The following is a 21,163-nucleotide window of genomic DNA, read 5'->3' as shown; positions in this document are numbered from 1 at the left end:
CCCAGCCATGCCAACAATTCCACAGAGTTCTTACCATACTAAGGATCATTTTAGCACAATCATTTTGTGTATAGAGATGCATTTGAAAACCTGATATCTTTATTGTCCAGAAAGGTATTGTCGAAAAAATATCCTGATAAAAACAGAAGGTAATTAATCCTTTTTGTCTTAGAAAGGGATTTATACTTGGGGAAAATAAGTTTCAGATTCTCAGAACCATTCCTTGCCTAATGTTTCTTTTGAGAGAAGCACAGAATAAGCTAAGTTGGAAGGGACCCATCAGGATCATTGAGTCCAACACTTGGCCCTGCACAGGACACCCCAAGAATCACAGCATGTGCCTGAGAGCATTGTCCTGATGCTTCTTGATCTCTGTGAGGTTTGATGCTGGTGTGACCACTTCCCTGGGGAGCCTGTTCCAGTGCCCAGCCACCCTCTGGATGAAGAACCTTTCTCTAATACCCAACCTAAACCTCCTCTGTCTCAGCTTCAGGCCATTCCCTCAGGTACTGACACTGGCTACCCCAGAAAAGAGATCGGTATCTGCCCCTTCTCTTCCCCTCGCAAGGAAGTTGTAACTGCAATGAGGTTTCAGTCTCCTCCAGGTTGAACAGACCAAGGGACCACCATTGCTCCTCAAAAGGCTTCCCCTCAAGGCCCTTCTCTATCCTCATTACCATACTTTGGACATTCTTCAGTAGCTTTATGTCCTTCTTACATTGTGGTGCCCAAAACTGTGCACAGGGCACAAGATGAGGCCACACCGGCGCAGAGTAGAGCAGAGTATAGCTCTGCCATTTGAACAATTACGAGGTCTGGTTCAGAAAAAGTCCAGACCTAGGAGATACATGAAGATGCACAGAGATCATCAATTCAGAAGAGAATATTAACTTTTCTTGTCCCTCTGTGACTGTGGGACTGTGTTTAACCTGACTGTTCCTGTATGGGCCCTGGTCGCTCAGGCTTGCCTAAAGCAGATCTGAAATAATGAAACTGTCCCTTCCCAGATTTCAGCTTTGATTAGAAGATAAAAAGGGGTAGGAAAGTGAGCACCTCCCACAGTTTTTCAAAGGTTAATTGTTCTCATTGTTAAATATTTCAACTTACTTCTCGTTTGAACTTTCCTAATTTCCACTTCCAGTCACTGGTTGTTTCGCCTGTATGAGATTAAGGAATAGTTTGGTATCTTGCATTTCTAATTCATGCAGATACATATACAAGATGGTCAAATCTCCTCTCAATTTTTTTTAATGAACAAAATACACTAAGTGTTTTCATTTGCTCATTCAGGTAATTTTTTCTTGTAATTGTCAAAGGACAGATGAATGGAGTTAACCTCATTCTAATCTGGAAATAGTAACATTTACCTCTTAAACTTCACCACAAAACAGATTTACTTATTGAATTTCCCTTATGCTTCCAATTAATGATAACCTTATAATACCTTTGTAGTCTTTTAACCCTCTTCTATCTTCCAGCATTGTTTTAGAAACTTGAAGACCAGGACAAGAGTCCCTCTAGAGATCACCATATCTCTACTTCTACATCCATGGCATGCATGAGTCTTTTTGTTACTTCATAGCACAAGAAATTTCTTCTAAGCTGCTTGTCTCTCATAACCCACATGAGTCCTTTTCAGAGTCCCTGGTTCCCAGCACAGCCTGCACTTAATACCACATTTCTTACAGATATATAAGTTTGCACAATGTGATGTTGAAACACAGCTCATTAAAACGGATTCTACTTACCAAGTCATCTAGCTCACACTGTATGACTCTCCTCCCAATATCCCTGAACATTTTGCCGCTCATTTGGAAACATACAGACTTTATGAATAGCAATTTCATACTGATAGCAAGCTGATGAAAATGGTGACCAGTATAAATCATGGTGTGTCCCTTCTTCTGTAACTTCCTCAGAAATACTTTGTCAGCATTGATCCACTGCTGATGATTCCTTTGTATTTTGGGAGGCCAGCCACTTCCCGACCCTAGTGGAACACCTCTTCAAGTGTTGCACAGTGCTAATTCTTTAATCAAAACATCATCAGAAGCAGAAGATAAAAGTAGTGGTGTGGTGGTGCATTCCCCCCAATACAGTATTAATTAATGCTCCACAGCAAAGGAAGAAGGAGAAATGCCAAAGTAGGAGGGATAAAACATTATTTTTTCACTGACAGTAGTATAACAGCTGGGCACAGAAGCCTTGGCAAAGAGGGGAAAGAAGGCTCCAGAATCTAGTGGCAATATTGCCAGATATGACAACAGCAGTACAGTCACTAAATGAGTGACAGAAATGGGTAGAAGGGATGACAGATGAGTTTTGCTTAGGAAAATTATTGATAAATGGTAGGTGACAAAGTCTTGTATCTTTAGCTTTGTCTGAAGTGCTCATAAGACACCAGCTATTTCAGAGAGAAGGGAAAGTATTTGTCATTCATAGAGGTGGTGACAGAGCTGCTGTCACCACAATGTTAAGCCAAAAGCTGATTCCCACGGGAGATGAGGAGTTTGGGCATAGAGAGACTGCACAGGATTGCCCTCACCTTCCTCCTAATCTACCCTGTCCTAGAAGTTGTAGCAGATTAATTTAGCCTGCATGAGTAGTTCACCTTTCAGATCAGGAGATGATGAGGCAGACAAAATGACTAGAGGACTGCAAGACAGTTACTCTGCCATATCATATTCCTGCCTCTTATGGTATAAATTTTTAATCATAGGTAGATAGATAGATAGATAAATAGATAGATAGATAGATAGATAGATAGATATAGATAGATATAGATAGATATAGATAGATAGATATAGATAGAGAGATATAGATAGACAGACAGACAGACAGATAGATAGATAGGTTTGTTTCTTTAGTCATTCTACTCTTTTCTTCCCTGTCTTCTGTGTCTCTTCTAGATGAACCGTGTCTGGTTTGGTGGGACTCTTCTGCCTTTGATTCATTAAATATGATGTAACAGTAACAGCTACTAATTAATAATGTTTTTGGCTATGTATGGTGCTATGTATTGCCACTTTAACTCAAATAGTGACTTTTCTATATAAAGCTCCACCTATGTATTTATATACATAAATTTATTTAGGCTCCCATGTATTTATACTCCCTGAGAAGTATTTTTGCATCTTCCAAATTTTAATTATTCTCTAAAGAGTGCATCTCTTGATTTGATTTAAAGAACTCCTATGTAACATATGGATGCCCATTTAATGTAGACAGCACAACTCCTCTTTAATGCAGAAGCTTTCTATTTAAAATCAATATGTTCACACCACTTTAAGTCTCTCTTCTTCACTTCCATGTCCCAGTTCAACAATTTCTAAGCAGCAGGTATCAGAATAAACTTTATTCCAATCCATTTGCTCTACATTTTATGCTTTTTACTTGGACATTTTCAGCTGGATGAACTGTTACTGAAGTTACTGAAGTTGTTGGAGACTTGTGTGAATAGTGCAGGGGAGCGGAATAGGACGGCTGAAGAAATAAAGCGGGATAGTGCAAAACTACATCTCCCAGGATGCCTTGTGGCCTACCCGCGTGCGCCGCCGCTCCGCGGGTGACGTTACGGAGACTACAACTCCCAGGCCACGCTGTGGGCACGGCGCATGTGCAGGCGGCGCCACCTTCTCTCTTCTCGGCTGCCGAGCGGACGGTGTACGCGGTCAAGATGGCGCTCACCAGGTTGGTCGGGCAGGCCCAGCCGGGCCGTGAGGGCGCTGCGACCCCCCGGGCCGGCCCGGGAATTCTCCGCCGCGCTGCGGGACTCTGCCGACGGCAGCGGCCGCGGTTAGGGAGCGCGCTGGGAGGCCGCGGCTTCTCCTGGGCAATGGGCCCGCCGGCCGGGCCGCGGCCGCAGGGAGTGCGGCGGGGGCCGGTCGGGCCTGGGGGAACCCTGGCGGGAGCGGATGTTTGGGCCACGGCTCTGCTTTCTCGTGTTAACTGCGGGTGGAAGGAACTCCTCCGCCTCGCTTGGGTCCGTGGGATTTTGTCGAGGTTTCTTCATCGTCAGAGAGGGAGAGCGGTCTTTGTTATGAGTTGTAGTGTCTCTTGCAGAGCGTGGGAATGCAGTTCCGGTGACTGCCCCGGAATCCCGAATTTCTCTGCATACTTTCTTAGTAAATGGACAAAAGGTTTCTGTAGACAAGAAGAGCTGAGAAAGGGGAACTGAAGAAATTGGGTACCCACTTGCCTTTGGCAGGGAGGTGTCAGGCGTCGAGAGGGGAGGTTGTTGTCAGATCTGTGTGTGTTTGCCTTGAGAGAAGGGGAGAGCGAGTCACTGGGACTAGAGATACAGGAACACAACATTTATTTCTTCTTCGTAGCAGCGTAAAGAAAAACAGTGGTGTGTGACCTTACTATTGGAAAACGGGCATTCTCACTCCTCTGTTCAAACATTATGTGAATGTGGGCGAATTTTGCATTAGTTTTTTTAAGAATCTTCCAGAATGCTGAGAAAGCACACATTGCCTTTGCCACTCTAATCTCAGAAGTTACTGAATCTCAGAAGTTGTTCTCACAAGTGCAATGCTCAAGTTTTATAAATTGTTGCTTAATCCGTAGAGCGCGATTGTAAGAAAGTATTAACTTAGAAAGAAGTTGGCTCAAGCATAGTTGAGTGCCCTTGAGTGAAGTTAAAAGAATTAACTTTTATGTCATTCTCTTTTGCTTGCTGTCCATGGATGTCCAGTTTTTTGCCAGCTCCAACCCAGCTGTCCCAAGATCAGCTAGAACTAGAAGAAAGAGCAAGAGCTCAGAGATCCAGACAGACTGCTCTGGTCTCCTCACGAAGGGAACCTCCCCCATATGGTTACCGGAAAGGATGGATACCACGGGTGCTAGAGGTGAATATTTTATTTGATACAATAGTAGTGTGTATGCTAAAAGGGAAAAAAAAAATCTGGAGTAGAAATAAACTCTGAGCACCTTGAATGTGGCTGAGAATGATGCAAAATCTTACCATGTGCATCATCCAGACTGCTTGATATATTCTTACGTTGGGAGAGGTTCTAATCTGCCAGGTTTCTTAAAATATTTGATGGTAAACAGGTCTACTTCTCTTCAGAGATTGTTGTGTTGTAATATGGAAATATGTCTGTGGCCCTTTGGGTTTACAGTCTGTGAACACAAGATTCCCTGGAGAAAGACATCCGTATTGTTCCTCTGTTAGTATTAAATATGCATTCTGGATTATAGCTGAAATAAGCGAACATGTGTGTATCAGAGAAGAGAACATTTCATGTGTTTTGTTCAAAAATGTAGCTGCTGTTGCGGGACAAATTTATTACAATTGGAAGGAAACTTAAAAATCAGTTAAAAATAAGTTAAATATTTGTTGTTTAATTATGGTACTGGCTAAAGGGCTTGCAACAATGTTGTGTGTCATTAGTTGTAATCCTTGCCACTTCTGTGTAATCTGAAGTGGAACTGCTAAAGGTAGAGAGAAAATATAGATGTGTAGCTCTGATTACAAAACTGTTTTAGTACAGTTTCTCCCTGTGAGCTGGAAAAGCCTTGCAGTTTGAAGTGATCCTTGACAATAACTTCTGAGACCTGTTCTGATGAGTCACAAGCCCGTGCTCCTGGGACCAAGCATGCTGTTGAAGTTTCATTACAGTAGTTCATGTGTGATTCTACATTGTTTCCAAATACCATAATTTCATCAGCTTGTAACAACATTGCCCTCATTTATGTTTGAGTGCCATTTTTGTAAATCCAACACCGTTCTGTGGTGATCCATGTGCTTCAGATAGTAGTTCCAGTGGTTCACTGAAAGAAAACATTCTTATGAGGGTTCAGCAATTAGTCATATGTTGCATATGTATGGTGTCAGAAATTACACTTTCATTATACCCAGTGTAGGTTTCCCTTCCTACACTGTTGAGTACTAAAGTTAATATTTTAGTGCTTATTCTTTCTTAATGTTAATAAAGAAATTTTTTTAAGAAGCCAGGTGCTGAAGGGGTGTGAAGTGTTTCCAGCACCATTTGGTGACAAATCAATGTACATCGAAGAAAGCCTGTTAAAGGCTCCTTTCTGCTTCATTAAGTGCAAATTGCAGTAAATGCTTTCAATGCTTTCAAAGCATAACCTTTTTCCAGTAACCCTGGACTACCATTGGTGGGAAATGCAAAACCTGTTCTTAATACATTAAGTGTTATGCAAAAAAAATTTTGAAGAATGACTGAATTTGGTTCTGGCTAATACTTTAACAACTAATTGTTGAATGTGGGATATCCAGTGGAAAATTTCAGATAACAGGAACTGTGTTTCAAGGAGCATTTGCAGATGGCATAAGCACGCTGTTCCTGTTTGGGAGTGTTCTGCTTGGTCATTTCAAGTCTCAATCCACTCCATCCCAGTGGTGATAACTACTTGATCACATGGTGAGCATGGAGGGAGATTGGGTGTATTGAGCAGATCATTCTTATTTTTTGATCTGTTTTGTTACCAGACTCTACATAAGCCATGCCATTGCAACAGAGAAAGGGATAGATGCTCATGCTGCTTTAAGCAAATGCTTCCTCCAAAGCGTTGCATTTGAAACTGTAGTCTGAAATTGTTTTATGAATGGTATCACTGCATCTTCTGTGGTACTGAGCCAGGATGATCTGCTTTAACAAATCTTTTTGATTATCTGGTTATTAAATGCTTTTACACCAACACATTGTAGAATAGAGGAATAAACTGTAAGAATTTACAATTCCTACAACGCCTGTTGGGCGCTGGCCCAATTTTCAGTATATTTACATGTCAAAGTAAGGAGAGGCTTGACACATGTAGCATTGTAAAGTTATGAGCTACAGGCTTTGAAAAGAATGGAATGCTTTTTTTATCTTTGTCACTTCATTATGGTGTGAAAAGCAACAAATAACCAGTAGAAGTCTTCATAAAAATGCTGGTCATGTTGTCTTAATATCCACAGTTGCTTTATTTCAGAAGGTCAGTTTTTGAAGTTCTAATTAATAACTCATATGAGAATTAAATACTTAATTTTGTATTGTCTGTAGCATAGTATTGCCTGCACATTCTAGTCAGTAATATCTGTTCCTACTTTGTGCCGGGTATAATTACTGCAAGGTGTCTCTCCATTTCAGTGCCTTTTAATAACTGTAAGTTCTCTCATTAATTACTCTCTTAACAGTGAAATAATAAAGTTAGTGGAGCATTCTTGCCAAGAATATTTTTGTTGAAATCAATCTGCTCTTCCATTCCATTTTGCATTTTTTTGTCTTTCAGGCATTTACTACTTTTTCTTTTCTGTAGGATTTTGGAGATGGGGGTGCTTTCCCAGAAATTCATGTGGCCCAATATCCATTGGATATGGGCCGAAAAAAGAAAATGTCCAATGCTTTGGCAGTTCAGGTGGATGCAGAAGGAAAGATAAAATACGATGCAATTGCTCGACAAGGACAGTCAAAGGACAAGGTACTGTTTCTTCCAATATGTCATCTGGCATGTATACTTGAAAAAGTTGTATGTATGCATTGCATATACTTGAACTCATTGGTCTGGCATTAGCTGCATGGATTGTGTTCTCTTTTCTTAAAAACTAAAATAATGTCAGACAGAAATTGTGATCTTCTCTGTAATATAATTAAAAGATAAGGCAAAAATGGTGAAAATCTCTATTCAGAACTTACTTGATAGCTTAGCAATTTTCATTTTCCAAGGAAGGCAAGAAACTGAAAACAATTGTGTCCTCATTTCAGTGTGTAGAGAGGGGGGGTAAAAAAATAAATAGAAAACACAGGTCAGCCTTCAGAGTACTGTACCTTGTATCTTACTGATCCAATATTTGACGCTTATGGTTGTTTTCAGTGGTTTTGGGTGCTATTGTTTAATTGCCAGTGGTTATACTGCTAAAGTTTTGTGCTGAGTTCAGAAAAACCAAGATTCTCATGAAGTTTTTTAGGGGGAACTTCAACTTCCTTCCAGTAGCCTTTTTAAAACCAACAGATGACACTTGAGGTCCTAACTAATTTTGAGGCGATCAGGTACTTGAGTCTCCTAAGTCTACTTTAAGGAGTGTTACAACTTTTCAAGTATGACCAAGTGGGTTACATGGACTTTAATTCTCTTAAGCAGATGTTGGGGGCTGGAAAACTGCTTGTAGGCTGACAAAACATGTGAGTAGCTGCTTCTTCCAGCAAGTGTCTTCTGTAAAGAATAGGGCAACACGAAGAAGGTCTAAACAGAGTGTTAACTATAAAGAGTGTTTTAGTTAATAGATATGAATAGTTGTTGTCAAAATAATTTAACTTCTTAGGCTTTAAATTAGGGTGCCTTGAAAAGCATATGGTTATGTAATATGCCCCATGTCTTACTACATTTGAGGAATGGAGGAAACCAAAATATGAACTTTACCTCTCAAAAAAAAACCAACAGGATGGGAGTTCTAAAAATATCAGGGAAAATACTTTTCGCAGATACATTTATTGTTTTAAATGGATTCTGCAGCCAGTAGGATTTTATATTTAATTAATAATCTGAGTGTCTAAGCATCACATCTTGCATATCCTCATCCTGTGCCTCATATGTTACTGCACTACCATTGAAAAAGATGAGTGCAAACTGATCTGCATGCTGTTATGTGAAAGAAAGTAGTTAGACTGAACAGAAAAAAACAGCAGTGGCAATATTTTTATTGAGGGGAATTTTCTTGGAGTTCCATCAGGCTTTATCTAATGTCTGGCACTATTTTTCAAGAGAAAGTTGTTAAAATATTAATTCTATTCGAAGACATTTTTCACTAAATACTTGATACTTCATGCTAAATGGAAGTGTTGCTTTGTCAGAGGCATACAAAATAATATCAAGCAGATAATTAGACAAGAAGTAATGATACCCATTTTTGGGAAGCTGCAGGCCAAATAATAAGAAAAAAATAGCGTAGTTAAACACTCATTTATAAAACTTGTCATATTCATCTTTACTTGCTTGTAGGATTATATTTAATTTGTGTGTAGTAGAATTATTCTGATTGGAATCTTAGTATGCTTCAAAAATTACTAGATATGATAGTAGGCTTGTGGCAAAAGTGACCATAATCTTTTTCTGAGTCTTACTTGGTTTAGAGTTAGGAAAATACTTCTTAAGAGGTAGGGTTAAATTTAAGCTGCTAATGTTTGTCATACTTGATTCATGAAGATCTGTGCTTTCATGAACTTTCCCTATGGTGTCTGTAATGAAGGCAGTAATACTCTCTTTCTCATTCAGCAAATTGGAAGAGATGTGGGGCTTTTCCAAAACCAGGTTCTGTAGAACTGTAGACTTAGGGTTTCCTAACCCTGAGCTCTGCCTTCTGGGTCAGGTTGATCTTGATTGCATCCAGGATGTAAATGCTGAGAGTAAAGATGAAGTATAGTGATTCAAATGGGAATAGAACTGAGGGAAAAATAGGTAATAGATTCAGAGAATGGTTTGGGTTGGGACACTGTCTGCCAGACCAGGTTGGTCAGAGCCTCATTCATTCTGGCCTTGAACACTTCTGGGATGGGCTATCCATAGCTTCTCTGGACAGCTTCACCACCTTCACAGTAAATAATTTCTCCCTAATCCTGGTCTAAACCTACCTTCCTTCATCTTAAAGTCCTTCACCCTTGTCCTGTCACTACCCGGCCTTGTAAGAAGTCCCTCTCCAGCTTGTAGGTTCCTTTAAGTACTGGAAGGTCTTTCTGGAGCCTTCTCCAGGCTGAACACCACCAACTCTCTCAGCCCATCTTCATAGAAGAGGTGCTATAACCCTGTGGTCAACTTAGTGGCCTCATCTGGACCCATTCCAACAAGTCAACGTTGTCTTTGTGTTTGGGGCCTCACAGCTGGATGCAGCACATCAGCTCAGGTCTCGCCAGAGCAAAGGGGCAGAATCACCTCCCTCAATCTGCTGGCCACACTGCTTTTGATGTAGCTCAGGATAAAATTGACTTTCTGTGCTGCAATAGGTATTTGAAACAATTTCACTGGAAACAGCAGAATTACTATTGCTTGTTTTGATTTGATTTTCTTTGCAGGAGCAAGTATTGGCGGAGATGTCATAGGGAGCGGTTCTCCAGTGATCTGTGTTTCTGTGTTGAGTTGAATAATTGAGTGGAATATTTTCTCTTAAGAGCTTTTGATAGTACAGTGTCAGTAGGATTAGATACAGAAATTTTATTTTCCAGAGAGCTGCAGCCATAATTCAATATTTCTTCAATCTTAATACTTAGAGCTAAAAGAAACAGATACTTAGCAACCTGACAGAAATGAGATGGAGTTTATGAACCTATTCTAGGAGCTACTTGGTCTGAGTTAGGAAGCAAATTTTGCTTTCGCTACAGCTTATGGATTTTTTTGAAGTAGAATTTAGTATTCTGCCTTCTTGTAGAGACAGCAGTTCCATCACCCAGCCCCTATCTCTAGATGACCTGTCAGCAGTTTCTACTATTGCAGTGGTTCATCTCCCTTGCATCTGTTCCCTTATGTATTTAAAAAATAGTTGCTTCAGAGAATTTTCTGTGAAAAATACTGACATAAATGTGATAGTCTGTTTGGGTTTGGCAGAAATTCTGCTAGACATGAAATGCTGGATAGCGTTGACAGGCCTGGATGCATGACCTTATGGATCTGCGGATGGAATTCCATCTGGTTGTTGAGATGAAGGATTTCTAGCCTAACTGTGTGGTTAGCTCTTGTGCTGCTGTAAATTCTTTCAGTACTTTCTCTATTTACGTTACTAAAAGCCAAACTAAAATAATACATCAATAGTGATATATTTTAGTGAGATTGATGCTGTCCCCCTTATTAGCAAAATAAGAACATGTAATTGCACCCCGTATTTTTATGAAGACAGAAGAAAATGAAATCAAGGAATGGAACTGTTAAGTCACTTACTTTTTTCCAGCAAGAATAACTTTATATGCTGGAGTTGGATTTTTTCTTCATGGCCCAAGGCTGTGGCCTATTTGTTAAATGAGAAAAAAACAATCACAAAGCCAATTTATAAGTTTTTTTCCCAAGATTGTTGATTCAGTCAAAACGTTTACAAGAGAGTAGTTCCACTGTTGAAGGAAGTCCTGTCACAGCTATGGAACAGGTCAAGAGAACATGAATCCAGCTGAAATAATCAAGTGTACTTACTCACAACTTGTTTGCCTTTGTGGCAGAGTTTGGTTTGAGAGTTTGTTACCAGTTTTTTATCTGGTGTGTGTACCAGGCTTACAACCAGGTAGATTTCTAAAATTTTATATGCTTCATATGGAGAAAACATTTGTTGACAAGGAAGGAATTAATGCTACATTGCTTGATAGTAAATTCTTGATGTACACATAGGATTGATGAGCACTGTACAGGGCTGGTTGAGATATACAGAACAGAATATTTCAAGGTTTTTTGTGTAGCAAATTAATACATTTCTATCAAGACACTTGGATCTGTCAAGTGCCTTGTGAGACTCTGAATAGGATTGATGTCTAAATCCTGCCATGTGGTACAATATCTTAAGCAGTTAGGTAATACTAGTCTCTTGCTGATTGCAGTGGCATGCAGATTTCTAATTGCTGCCTCTTAAGGCTTCCCCATCCAGGGAATCACTTAACTGTAGGAAACTTGTGGTTTTTCTTTCTGCCTAGAAGGAGATTCTGCTTTTCAGTAGCAATCAGAGTGAAATATCTAAAACACAGGCTGATGCTTCCTTTCAAATTTTGTAGATTGAAAAATAATAGTGGATAGGCACAGTACAATATCAAACAATTCCAGGCTCTTCTTTATCTCAGATGAATGAAATGTCTCAATGTTACTTGTAAAAAAAGATAAATGTCTAGAAAAACAACAAAAAGAAATGTAAATTCTTTATCTGCCTCTTTTTATCACTTCAGAAAAGGACTACAGTTAAAACATGCAAGTGTATAAAATTTCTGATGTCAACAGAAATATTTGTATTTTCAGGGTAGCTTAATCTATATTGCATATTCCTTCCATAATTAAGTATATTGACATTTACATGCAATATTTCAGAGTTTAAATAGTTCATACAGATCATTTGTACCTCAGTGTAAAGTACTTTTTAGATCACTCTTAGACCACCACAAGGAGTATCTTCTTTTATATTTTTTTTTCTTTTTCTTTTTTTTTTTTTTTTTTTTCTTTTGGGATGTTTTAAAGCTCCTTCAGCATACTTTGTTCTTCATATTCTTCTTCAGCAAGACACTTGGACTTATGAGTTAAATACCTTAGAGGAACACTTCAGATGTCCTTCATTCAGCATCTGAGAAGCTAGAATATTGCTGATACTAATTCAAAGGACTAAAATTTAAGGAGTGAAGGCTGAGAAGTAGAAAATGGCTCTTGTGTGGTTAATTAATGCTGAGGATCAAGGTTGATTTTGTAGTTGGACATGTACTGTTTAATGAACTTGAAATAATAGTTCTTGACTTTTAACCCTTTGAACTAAAGCTTCCTGTTTTGTTGGCTACATGGGAAGCATTAATATAATACAATACATTTTTCCCAGAAGCCATCTAATAGTGTTCTTTCCCTGTATTTAAAATTGTGACTTAAAGCTGCCAGCAGCTAGCTGCATGTTGTGTGAAAATTCAAGTACCTGTGTAAAGGGAAGTGTCAAGACTAGACTTGTCAAGTATTTATTTTTCCAAGAAAATAGTAAACGTAATGAAGTGGAAAAAATCCAGATGCTGGAAAATACTTGTATAAAATTCTTGAGTAATCCTTAAAAACAGAAGTAAAAATGTGCAGGGTTTTATCACTTTGGAGTCCCTAAAAAAATAAAATACTAGGATTAGGAAGCAGAAAACTGCTGTCTAATGTCAGTTCTGAGAGCAACTTACACAATTGTACTTAACCAGATTGCCTTGTTTCTTCAATTACTCCATCTGTAAAATAGTGCCCAGAGTATATATATCCTGTTTACATATATATGTAACCAGGTGTTATATGAGAGTAATTGAACAATGTAATCGTAATGCGTTTATACTTGTATATTTATTTTAATTAGTACCCAAAGTATAGTCTAAGCCTGAAACAATTCCTTTGATTTATGTACTTTTGATTTATTCCTTTGATTTATTCCTGTTCATCAACACTAGTAAAATATAATGTCTTCCAGGTTATTTACAGCAAGTACACAGATCTTGTGCCAAAAGAGGTCATGAATGTGGATGATCCTGAACTGCAAAGACCAGATGAGGAGGCAATTAGAGAGGTATTGTATGCACTGATGTGCCTAGTTAGCAGTGGTAAGCTTTATGTCTTGCAACAGGATAAGATGTGCACTGTGGTATTTTTTCTTCAGATAACAGAGAAGACAAGAGCAGCCTTGGAGAAATCAGTCTCCCAAAAAGTTGCAGCAGCCATGCCTGTTCGAGCTGCTGACAAACTAGCTCCTGCACAGTACATTCGGTATGTAGTGCTGATGTTTGTGTAAGATGTTGTGATACTCAAAATGTATTAAAATTGGCATACTTGTTGAATTCTTGAGAACAGAAATTCCTCTTGAATTCTATTCTTCTGTAAGGAATATGAAACTGGCTTCTGTATTTTGAATTAACCCACTAATGATCACCTAATTTGAACTGTGTGGAAATACATCATTATCATGTAATGATTTATGGCACTTTGAAGGGGTTATTGTTTTAGCAACAAAACACAGATATCCTAGGGATCACTATTAATGATGCTGCTCTGGAAGCAAAGTATTTACTGCAAGTTTCAAGCCACAACAAGACCTGTAACAAAGTTCTTCCTTCACAGAAAATGAGCAATTGGAAATAATTGGAATTAGGAGGAGGCTGATACTTATTTATGATGATTTTCTGTTTCAAACACCAAAAAATTTCATGGCAGGGTTACACTTGGCTTGAGGTTAATTCTGAAAAAAAATATGTGAAGAGGTTCTTAATGAGCAGTAAGAAGACACCAGGGCTTCACAGATAGAGGTAGGAAGTATTGCAACAAGCTATGTGTACTGTACTTGTTTTTCTTCCATTTCAGAATCTAGGTTGAAACAGGAGAATGGAGCCCTGGAGAGAAGTTACATTCTGTCTAGCGTAACTGAGTCTGCACTCAGTGGAGTACCATCTGTACAGTTACCTGCTGCTGACATTCGTAGTGGGGTAGTCTTAAACTGTTGTGGATAAAATGAAACCCCAGCTAGAGCAGCAAACTGAGTAAAAATGGAGGTGGGAAAGGAATATCTGTGTGCAGAGAACTGAGCACTGTGTTTTATTCAGGTACACACCATCTCAGCAAGGAGTTGCATTCAACTCTGGAGCAAAACAGAGAGTTATTCGGATGGTGGAAATGCAGAAGGATCCCATGGAGCCTCCAAGATTCAAGTAAGTATTCACAGCTTGTTCATGGAAAATAGAAGATTCTGAAGTGTATTTCTGTGCAACATGCTGATTGTAATTGTTTTCTTATTTGCTCAGAATTAACAAGAAGATTCCACGAGGACCACCATCTCCTCCAGCACCTGTAATGCACTCTCCAAGTAGAAAGGTATGAAATGCCATAGCTGTTCACAGTTTTGAATGCTTAGGTGGGTCCACAGATGATTCTTTTAGTTCATTTCTGTGTACGTTTTCCTTACTGACTTTTTGATGTGATGTTGAGTGATAAATTTGGTGCCCAGTGTGGTCTTCTTGTTTGTTTTTTTTCCATTTGGGCAGTTCTGAAAGGAATTGTGTTTTCAGTTTTAACTTGTCTAAGGTGGAGTAGATGTGTCATGTATTTTATGCCAGGCTGCATTGCTGAATTTGTTCATGGCATGAATGAGTTGACCAAGGCTTTAGCCTGGGTACTCTTATGTTGCTTTTTGACAACACTGTTAAATTAATGCTTAATAACACTAACTTGTGTCATTAAGGATTAGCTCCTTCTGAAAGATTAGTGTAGTGGTTGTTCATTGGTTTGGTACAACTTGAATAGCTGCTAAATGTGCAGATGTTAACAAGCTGGCTGTGAGTTAGGCCTGTGTGATGAAAGCTTAAGAGGCTGCTGAAGAGCTGTTGGGGCTTTATTCAGTGTTGGCAAAGATACACTGCAAAAATAAATCCCATGACAGAGGGTTTGGAACCAGTTGATCTCTAAGGTCCCTTTCAATCAAACCATTCCTTGATTCTGTAATCATACTGCTGCTAAGAAGAGTTGGGATTTTGTTATGGAGTCCTGAACTTTTTACTCTAACTTACTTCAATACTTTCATAGTTTCTTTGAGAAAGAAAACAGTATTTCCTTTTACTATAAGTCTTAAGATGATTTTGCTTCTTCTCTTAAATCAGATGACTGTGAAAGAGCAGCAAGAGTGGAAAATTCCTCCATGCATTTCAAACTGGAAAAATGCAAAGGTAATTAAATTGTCGTAAATTAACTTTTCTAATGTTGCACCCTGATGGGAAACTTCTATGAATGATTTAAGCTTGAATAGTACTGATTTTAAATATCTAGAGTCAGGTAAACTGGCTGCTTCCAACATGGAGAGCGCTTGATGATACAGTTAATTTTTCTTCAGTTTGACATATGAGGATTGTCCAGTTGAGAGTATAGAACTGAGAGCAGATACGTTACTTCATGGCAGAGATAAATTTTGAGAGGAAAACATTGTATTAGTTAAAACCCCCATAATAGTGCAGTGCAAAGTCAAAATTTCTCAAGGTCACAAAGTATAGCCAGCTAAATGGAAAAGGAGCAGAGTATCAGAGACCCAAGCATGTTTCTTTTTAATACTGCAGTCCATTTTTGGAAAGTTTTCCTTGTTGCATTCTTTCATTAATTAATTTTTATCACTGGTCAGCTATCTATTTTTGTTCCTTGTTTAAGTAGGTATGTCCTATCCCTTTGATTTTTATCAGTCATTAAGTTTACGTTCTTAGAGAGGGGAGAATTAATTTGCTGCAGTAACTAGTCTAATCATTCTGAAATGTACTGAACAGTTGTCCTGAGACAGCCTCTTCAAATGGAGGAAGGAAAAGCTACATGTTTGGATGTTACTATTTTTTCCTACCCCAACACAGCTGTCTAACTGGGACTGATGCTAATTAGGAGATCAAATTTTTAGGTTACAGATGCTAAAACCAAAGCAAAAATTTTGTAGAGCTTACTAAAATAATCTTAAAATAAAATCTATTAATAATTTTGAGTTTCAGCTTTGGTAAACAAAATTGGCATTTAGTGTGCCTTACTTTTGCTGGCTGCCTTGTCCCTTACTTTCTCATTTTGAATCAGTTAATCTCTTAACAGGTATAGAAACAGTTTAGGTAAAACAATTTTTAAGCAAAAAATGGTAAAACAGCTTAGACACTGGGGAAGCTGTTATCTGTAGTTCTTAACACAAAGCAAAAAGTGGACCTTATCACTTGAAAACTGTCTTTTGTCATAAGATGAACCTTGAGGGGAAGCTGTGATTTGTATTTGTTGGGAGGATGGAATTGGAGTGAAGCTTTGTATTACCTGGCAAGAATTTGAAGTATATATGAAAAGGCGATCCATTGAGGCATAATAATGATGGGTTGTGGATTTTGTGGTTTTGTTTCCTTACACAACAAATACAATAATGCTTGTTATTACAAATACTGTTTCTGTGGTTAACTGCCCCTCTGTTTCCACTGTAGGGTTACACCATTCCATTAGATAAGCGTCTGGCTGCAGATGGGAGAGGATTGCAGACTGTTCATATTAATGAAAACTTCGCCAAACTTGCTGAGGCACTCTATATTGCTGACAGAAAGGTCAGGTAGTTCTTTAAACTGTTTTTTTCCATATAGTTTTACCATCTTTGTATATTAATTTCCTTCAGAAAATCAGCTGTGAATAGGCTATAGCTTTTTGATTTGTCCTGCTTCTTTGCTAATGTAAGACTTAAGGCCTTATCCCCACTCTGAATCTTGGGCTCAGTGTGGATTAAGTTATTGGAAGTCATGGGTCTTGTCTCTCAGCTCTAACTGCTGTGGCTGACGGGCTTTTAAGCTTCCTAATTTTGGCTTCATTTCTGTCTTGTTTACTGCCTAACTCCATGACAGATCTGCTTGTATCACAGGTGCTATGCTTTTGGTATTTTTAACTGTGTTATTTGTGCAGGCTCGTGAGGCAGTAGAGATGCGTGCCCAGGTGGAGAGGAAGATGGCTCAGAAGGAAAAGGAGAAACACGAGGAAAAGCTCCGGGAAATGGCTCAGAAAGCCAGGGAGAGAAGAGCAGGGATCAAAACCCATGTTGAAAAAGGTACATTTCTTTGTTATGAAGACGCTATGGCTTTTTTTAATACTCTGAAGTGTAGGTTTGGAGCAACAATCTGGGAACTTAAAATATCTAAATTCCAGCTGAAATTTCTAAGCATGACATCAGTTCATGGTTTTATTGGTTAATTCACTGGCTGGTTTGATGTGATACAGGTTTGAACCTCAGATCAGTATGTTGATGTGTACAGGTTTAGGATACTGAGAATTTTGGAGTTAATGCATCAGTGCAAGTGATGGCTTTCATGGACAGTTCTAAAGTAATTTTTTTAAGCTTATTGCTGATGAAGGACAGCTTTTTCTAGAAGAACTAAACCATCTTTAAGCTTTCAAAGTTGGTAAATGCAATATTCTGGCTCTTGCACTGTTGTAACTGATCTTGCAGAACTTCATTTTTGTTGGCCAGTAGGCCCTAAAAAACCCTGCTGCCAACCCAACTAAATTGTCTCCATTGTGATGTCTTATGTTCTGATTGACATTACACTTCAAAGATCAAGTTGATGAACTTAGAGAGCGGTTACGATCTCTCCAGAAGATGAAGGGATATGGCCATACAATGCCAAATCCTGCAGCTGGGATGTACTAACCTCTTACCAGCAGGCTGGGGGCTGGCCAGCCAGAAGAGCCACTGTTGGAGTTGTAGTGGACAATATGCTGAATATAAGCTAGCAGTGTGCCCTGGCAACAGTGATGCTAAGGGCATACAAAGCTGCATCTGTAGGAGTGTAACCAGTAAATCAAAGGAAGTAATAATTTCCTTTTATTGGTGGCCCGTTAGACTGCATTTAGAATACTTTATGCAGTTACGGGCTTCCAGGTACAAGAAGGACATCGATAAATGGGAGTCAGTTCAGTGGAAGGCCATCAGAAATGTCATGGGACTCAAGTAACTGCCTGGAGATTCTGAGAGAATAAGGCTTGTTCTGCTAGGATGTGATGTGCCATTGGGGCTAGATAATGGGAAGGTTACCCACAAGGTCATCCCACAATCATCCCTAAATGATTATCAGAGCTCTTCACCAAGTTGACAGTGGAAGAATGAGACAGTGGCCAAGAGTTGAATCAGGAGTTTCAACTGTGTCAGGAGAAAAAGTTTCACCATGAGGACAAACAGCAGTGGAACAGGTTGTCTAGGAAATTCGTCAGTCTCTAACCTTGCAGGTTTTCCTCACCTGAGTGTGAAAAAGCCCCATGCAACCTGGTTTGAATATGAGCGTTGATAGCAGGAGGTTGTGAATTAGACTCCCTTCCAATCTGGGTGATTTTCTGATATTGCATCACAGAATGTTTTTCAAAACTCTTAAATCCCTGCATGTTTCAATTATACTTTTATGCTTAGAATTATGATATAATGATCTGTAAATGTTTTAGGATATTAATTCCTAGACAGACAATCATTCTAAGCTCTTTAAAGTTGGAAGAACATAGTTGTTAGGATATGTCTGCTCTGACTTGCCAAGGACAGTCATTTGCTTGAGGCATAAGAAAGCCATGGTGTTAGTGTGTTCAGTTTATTTGAAGTATAACAGTTTAAGTAGTGCTAAGGGTCACTACTCTTCTGTAAAAGAATACTGAATTGAATTACTGTGGCAATGTTTGTGGCATAATTAATTCAAACTTTAAATATTTCTATAATGAGTAATCTTGTACTTGTTCAGAGGATGGAGAAGCTAGAGAAAGAGATGAAATCAGACATGACCGGCGCAAAGAAAGACAGCATGACAGAAATCTTTCTCGGGCAGCCCCTGATAAAAGGTAAGTCACGAAAAAAAGCTGGTTTATTCCTGTAGTAGCACTGGCTTCCCCACTAGGGAACGTATTACTGGGCTTTCCTTTTCTTGATGTAAGTGCCTGAATTGTATCTTGTGGAGATAGTCACTGGTATGAAGCACAGTTTGTTCGTTATATGAGAAGGTATTACTGTGTTAAAATTCTCCAGTACTCTCTTCAAAATGTAGAATTTTACACATGAATGGGAGAGAGGGGGTGTGCTGTATTGGTTTTGGGTGAGTTTTCCTTCAGCAGGACCTCAGCATGTTCAGGTTTAATTAACATGTTGATAACAAAGATTGAAACCTGAATCTTCTCATTTTGGTGAGACCAGAGTTAGAATAGTGGCTTTGTTTCTTGAAGCTGTTCATTTTAAGTAAGCTTAGATTTATGAAGATAGGCTGAAGTATCTTATTAGCTGAAGCCACTGAGATTTCTGAGTGCAAATGATTTCTGGATGCTTAAAATCTCCAATATGTTGAAATTGGATTGCTTGGCCTTTCCAGAATATAACTACACTGATTCTTGCAAAAAATAAGTGTGACATTTTAGACCAAGTCAGCTTGATGTGAATTGCAGATAGTGGAAAGCAAATTTAAATGTCATGCCCAGCTGAACATAACTTTGCCAAATGTTTCCTTTGCCAGGAGACAAATTTTAAATGTTACCTAGTAAGGAAGAACAACAGTCAAAATCTGGCTCCTGAGGAAAATCGTTACCAAGGAATACAGGATCAGGTTGCAATTGAGCATGTCAACAAGTATGGTTTACTGAGCTCATAAAACTTTCAAATTTTTAATTCAGGTCAAAGCTGCAAAGAAATGAGAACAGAGATATCAGTGAAGTTATTGCCCTGGGGGTCCCCAACCCCAGGCCATCCAATGAAATTCAGTATGACCAGAGGCTGTTCAACCAGAGCAAGGTAAAATACCCTTTCACAGCTGTGTAGCTTTTTAGCAGAACATGCTCATCCTTCCTTTGTGGGTACAGCTGGAATACTAAAGGAAGCCAGTTCTCATGGTTGGTGTGGATATATTCAGAAAAAAGTTATTTATGTAAGTGATCAGGAAACTATTGATTTCCTTTATCCAGAGCCTATGCAAAAAAAAAAAAAAACAAAACAAAAACCCCAACACTGACAATTTTAAGTGTATAGACGGATTAAAGTGTTTTTGTTGTCAGTTTTCTCACTGGGGAGTGGGGAGAAAAATTATTTTGCCTTCAAGCTGCAGTGACCTCATTTTCTTCTCTTTTACAAATGTACTGACTGAATGGGAAATCTGCTTTCAGAGAGAAGCAAGTAAATGCTCTCTATTCCCATTACTGCTTGTGTTAATACTTCTGAAGATATAAACAGTTAACAGCAACATTTATTTTCCCTGAATTTTAGACTATTCAGAGATGACAAAATAGATTTGGCTTCAGCAAATCCCTCAATACACCTGCAGTTTGTCAATCACTCTTTTTCATGTTTGCAATGAAAGACTTGCAGGCAAGAAGGGAAAGCTGATGAACCAAAAATGAACAAGCAGACACTTCTACTTTCAGAGCTTATATAAGCCTCTGTGTGATTTGGATCAGTCAGCTTAAATCATGTTTTCCAGAAATTCTGAATAATACACATTTCTGTATGGTTGTACTTAGCTATTACAGACAGCTGTACTTTCAGGGCAGACTGAAATGATCCATTATTCTAAAATGTGGATGGCCTGTAATCTTTCCTATTGCTATCTGGAAGAGTATTACTGAGGCTTGTAATGTCATGTTCTCTGGCCTTAATCCCAGACCCAAACCCACTCGTATCCTCATGAAGTGCTTGGAGTCATTTGAAATCAATAGTAAATTACACCATGTTGTCTTTGTGTAACCGTGTAACATCATCAGTGCATTTTGTTGTTAAAGTAAGTTAGCTGAAGGTTTGTTGATTAACTTGTGCTCTTCTTCACAGGGTATGGACAGTGGGTTTGCTGGAGGAGAGGATGAAATTTATAATGTTTATGACCAGCCTTGGAGAAGTGGCAAGGATATGGCCCAAAACATCTACAGGCCAAGTAAAAATGTGGATAAGGACATGTATGGTGATGATCTAGAGGCTCGAATAAAGACTAACAGGTAAGGAAATAAATATAAGAAATATTCTTAATTAGTACTCTAAAGATAG

General features: G+C 38.8%; 1 protein-coding gene across 2 annotated transcripts in view; it reads left to right on the top strand.

Moving 5' to 3' along the window:
* Nucleotides 1-21,163, top strand: part of SNW1 (SNW domain containing 1) — a 28,175-nt gene that overhangs the window by 6,223 nt on the left and 789 nt on the right. For both annotated transcript variants that reach the window (XM_086893485.1, XM_086893486.1), the window contains 13 exons: nt 3,408-3,690; nt 4,697-4,850; nt 7,273-7,434; nt 13,109-13,204; nt 13,295-13,401; nt 14,232-14,336; nt 14,430-14,499; nt 15,282-15,347; nt 16,611-16,727; nt 17,077-17,218; nt 18,891-18,987; nt 19,807-19,924; nt 20,951-21,114. In XM_086893485.1, coding sequence (XP_086749611.1) covers nt 3,527-3,690; nt 4,697-4,850; nt 7,273-7,434; nt 13,109-13,204; nt 13,295-13,401; nt 14,232-14,336; nt 14,430-14,499; nt 15,282-15,347; nt 16,611-16,727; nt 17,077-17,218; nt 18,891-18,987; nt 19,807-19,924; nt 20,951-21,114 — 1,562 coding nt within the window. In that variant the 5' untranslated portion in view covers nt 3,408-3,526. The remainder of the gene's footprint in view (nt 1-3,407; nt 3,691-4,696; nt 4,851-7,272; nt 7,435-13,108; nt 13,205-13,294; nt 13,402-14,231; nt 14,337-14,429; nt 14,500-15,281; nt 15,348-16,610; nt 16,728-17,076; nt 17,219-18,890; nt 18,988-19,806; nt 19,925-20,950; nt 21,115-21,163) is intronic.

The sequence above is a fragment of the Cyanistes caeruleus genome, chromosome 6 (assembly GCF_971803275.1).
Source record: "Cyanistes caeruleus chromosome 6, bCyaCae1.hap1.1, whole genome shotgun sequence".
NCBI lineage: Eukaryota > Metazoa > Chordata > Aves > Passeriformes > Paridae > Cyanistes > Cyanistes caeruleus.
The sequence above is the reverse complement of the archived record's forward strand: the minus strand, read 5'-3'. Positions and strand labels throughout refer to the sequence as shown.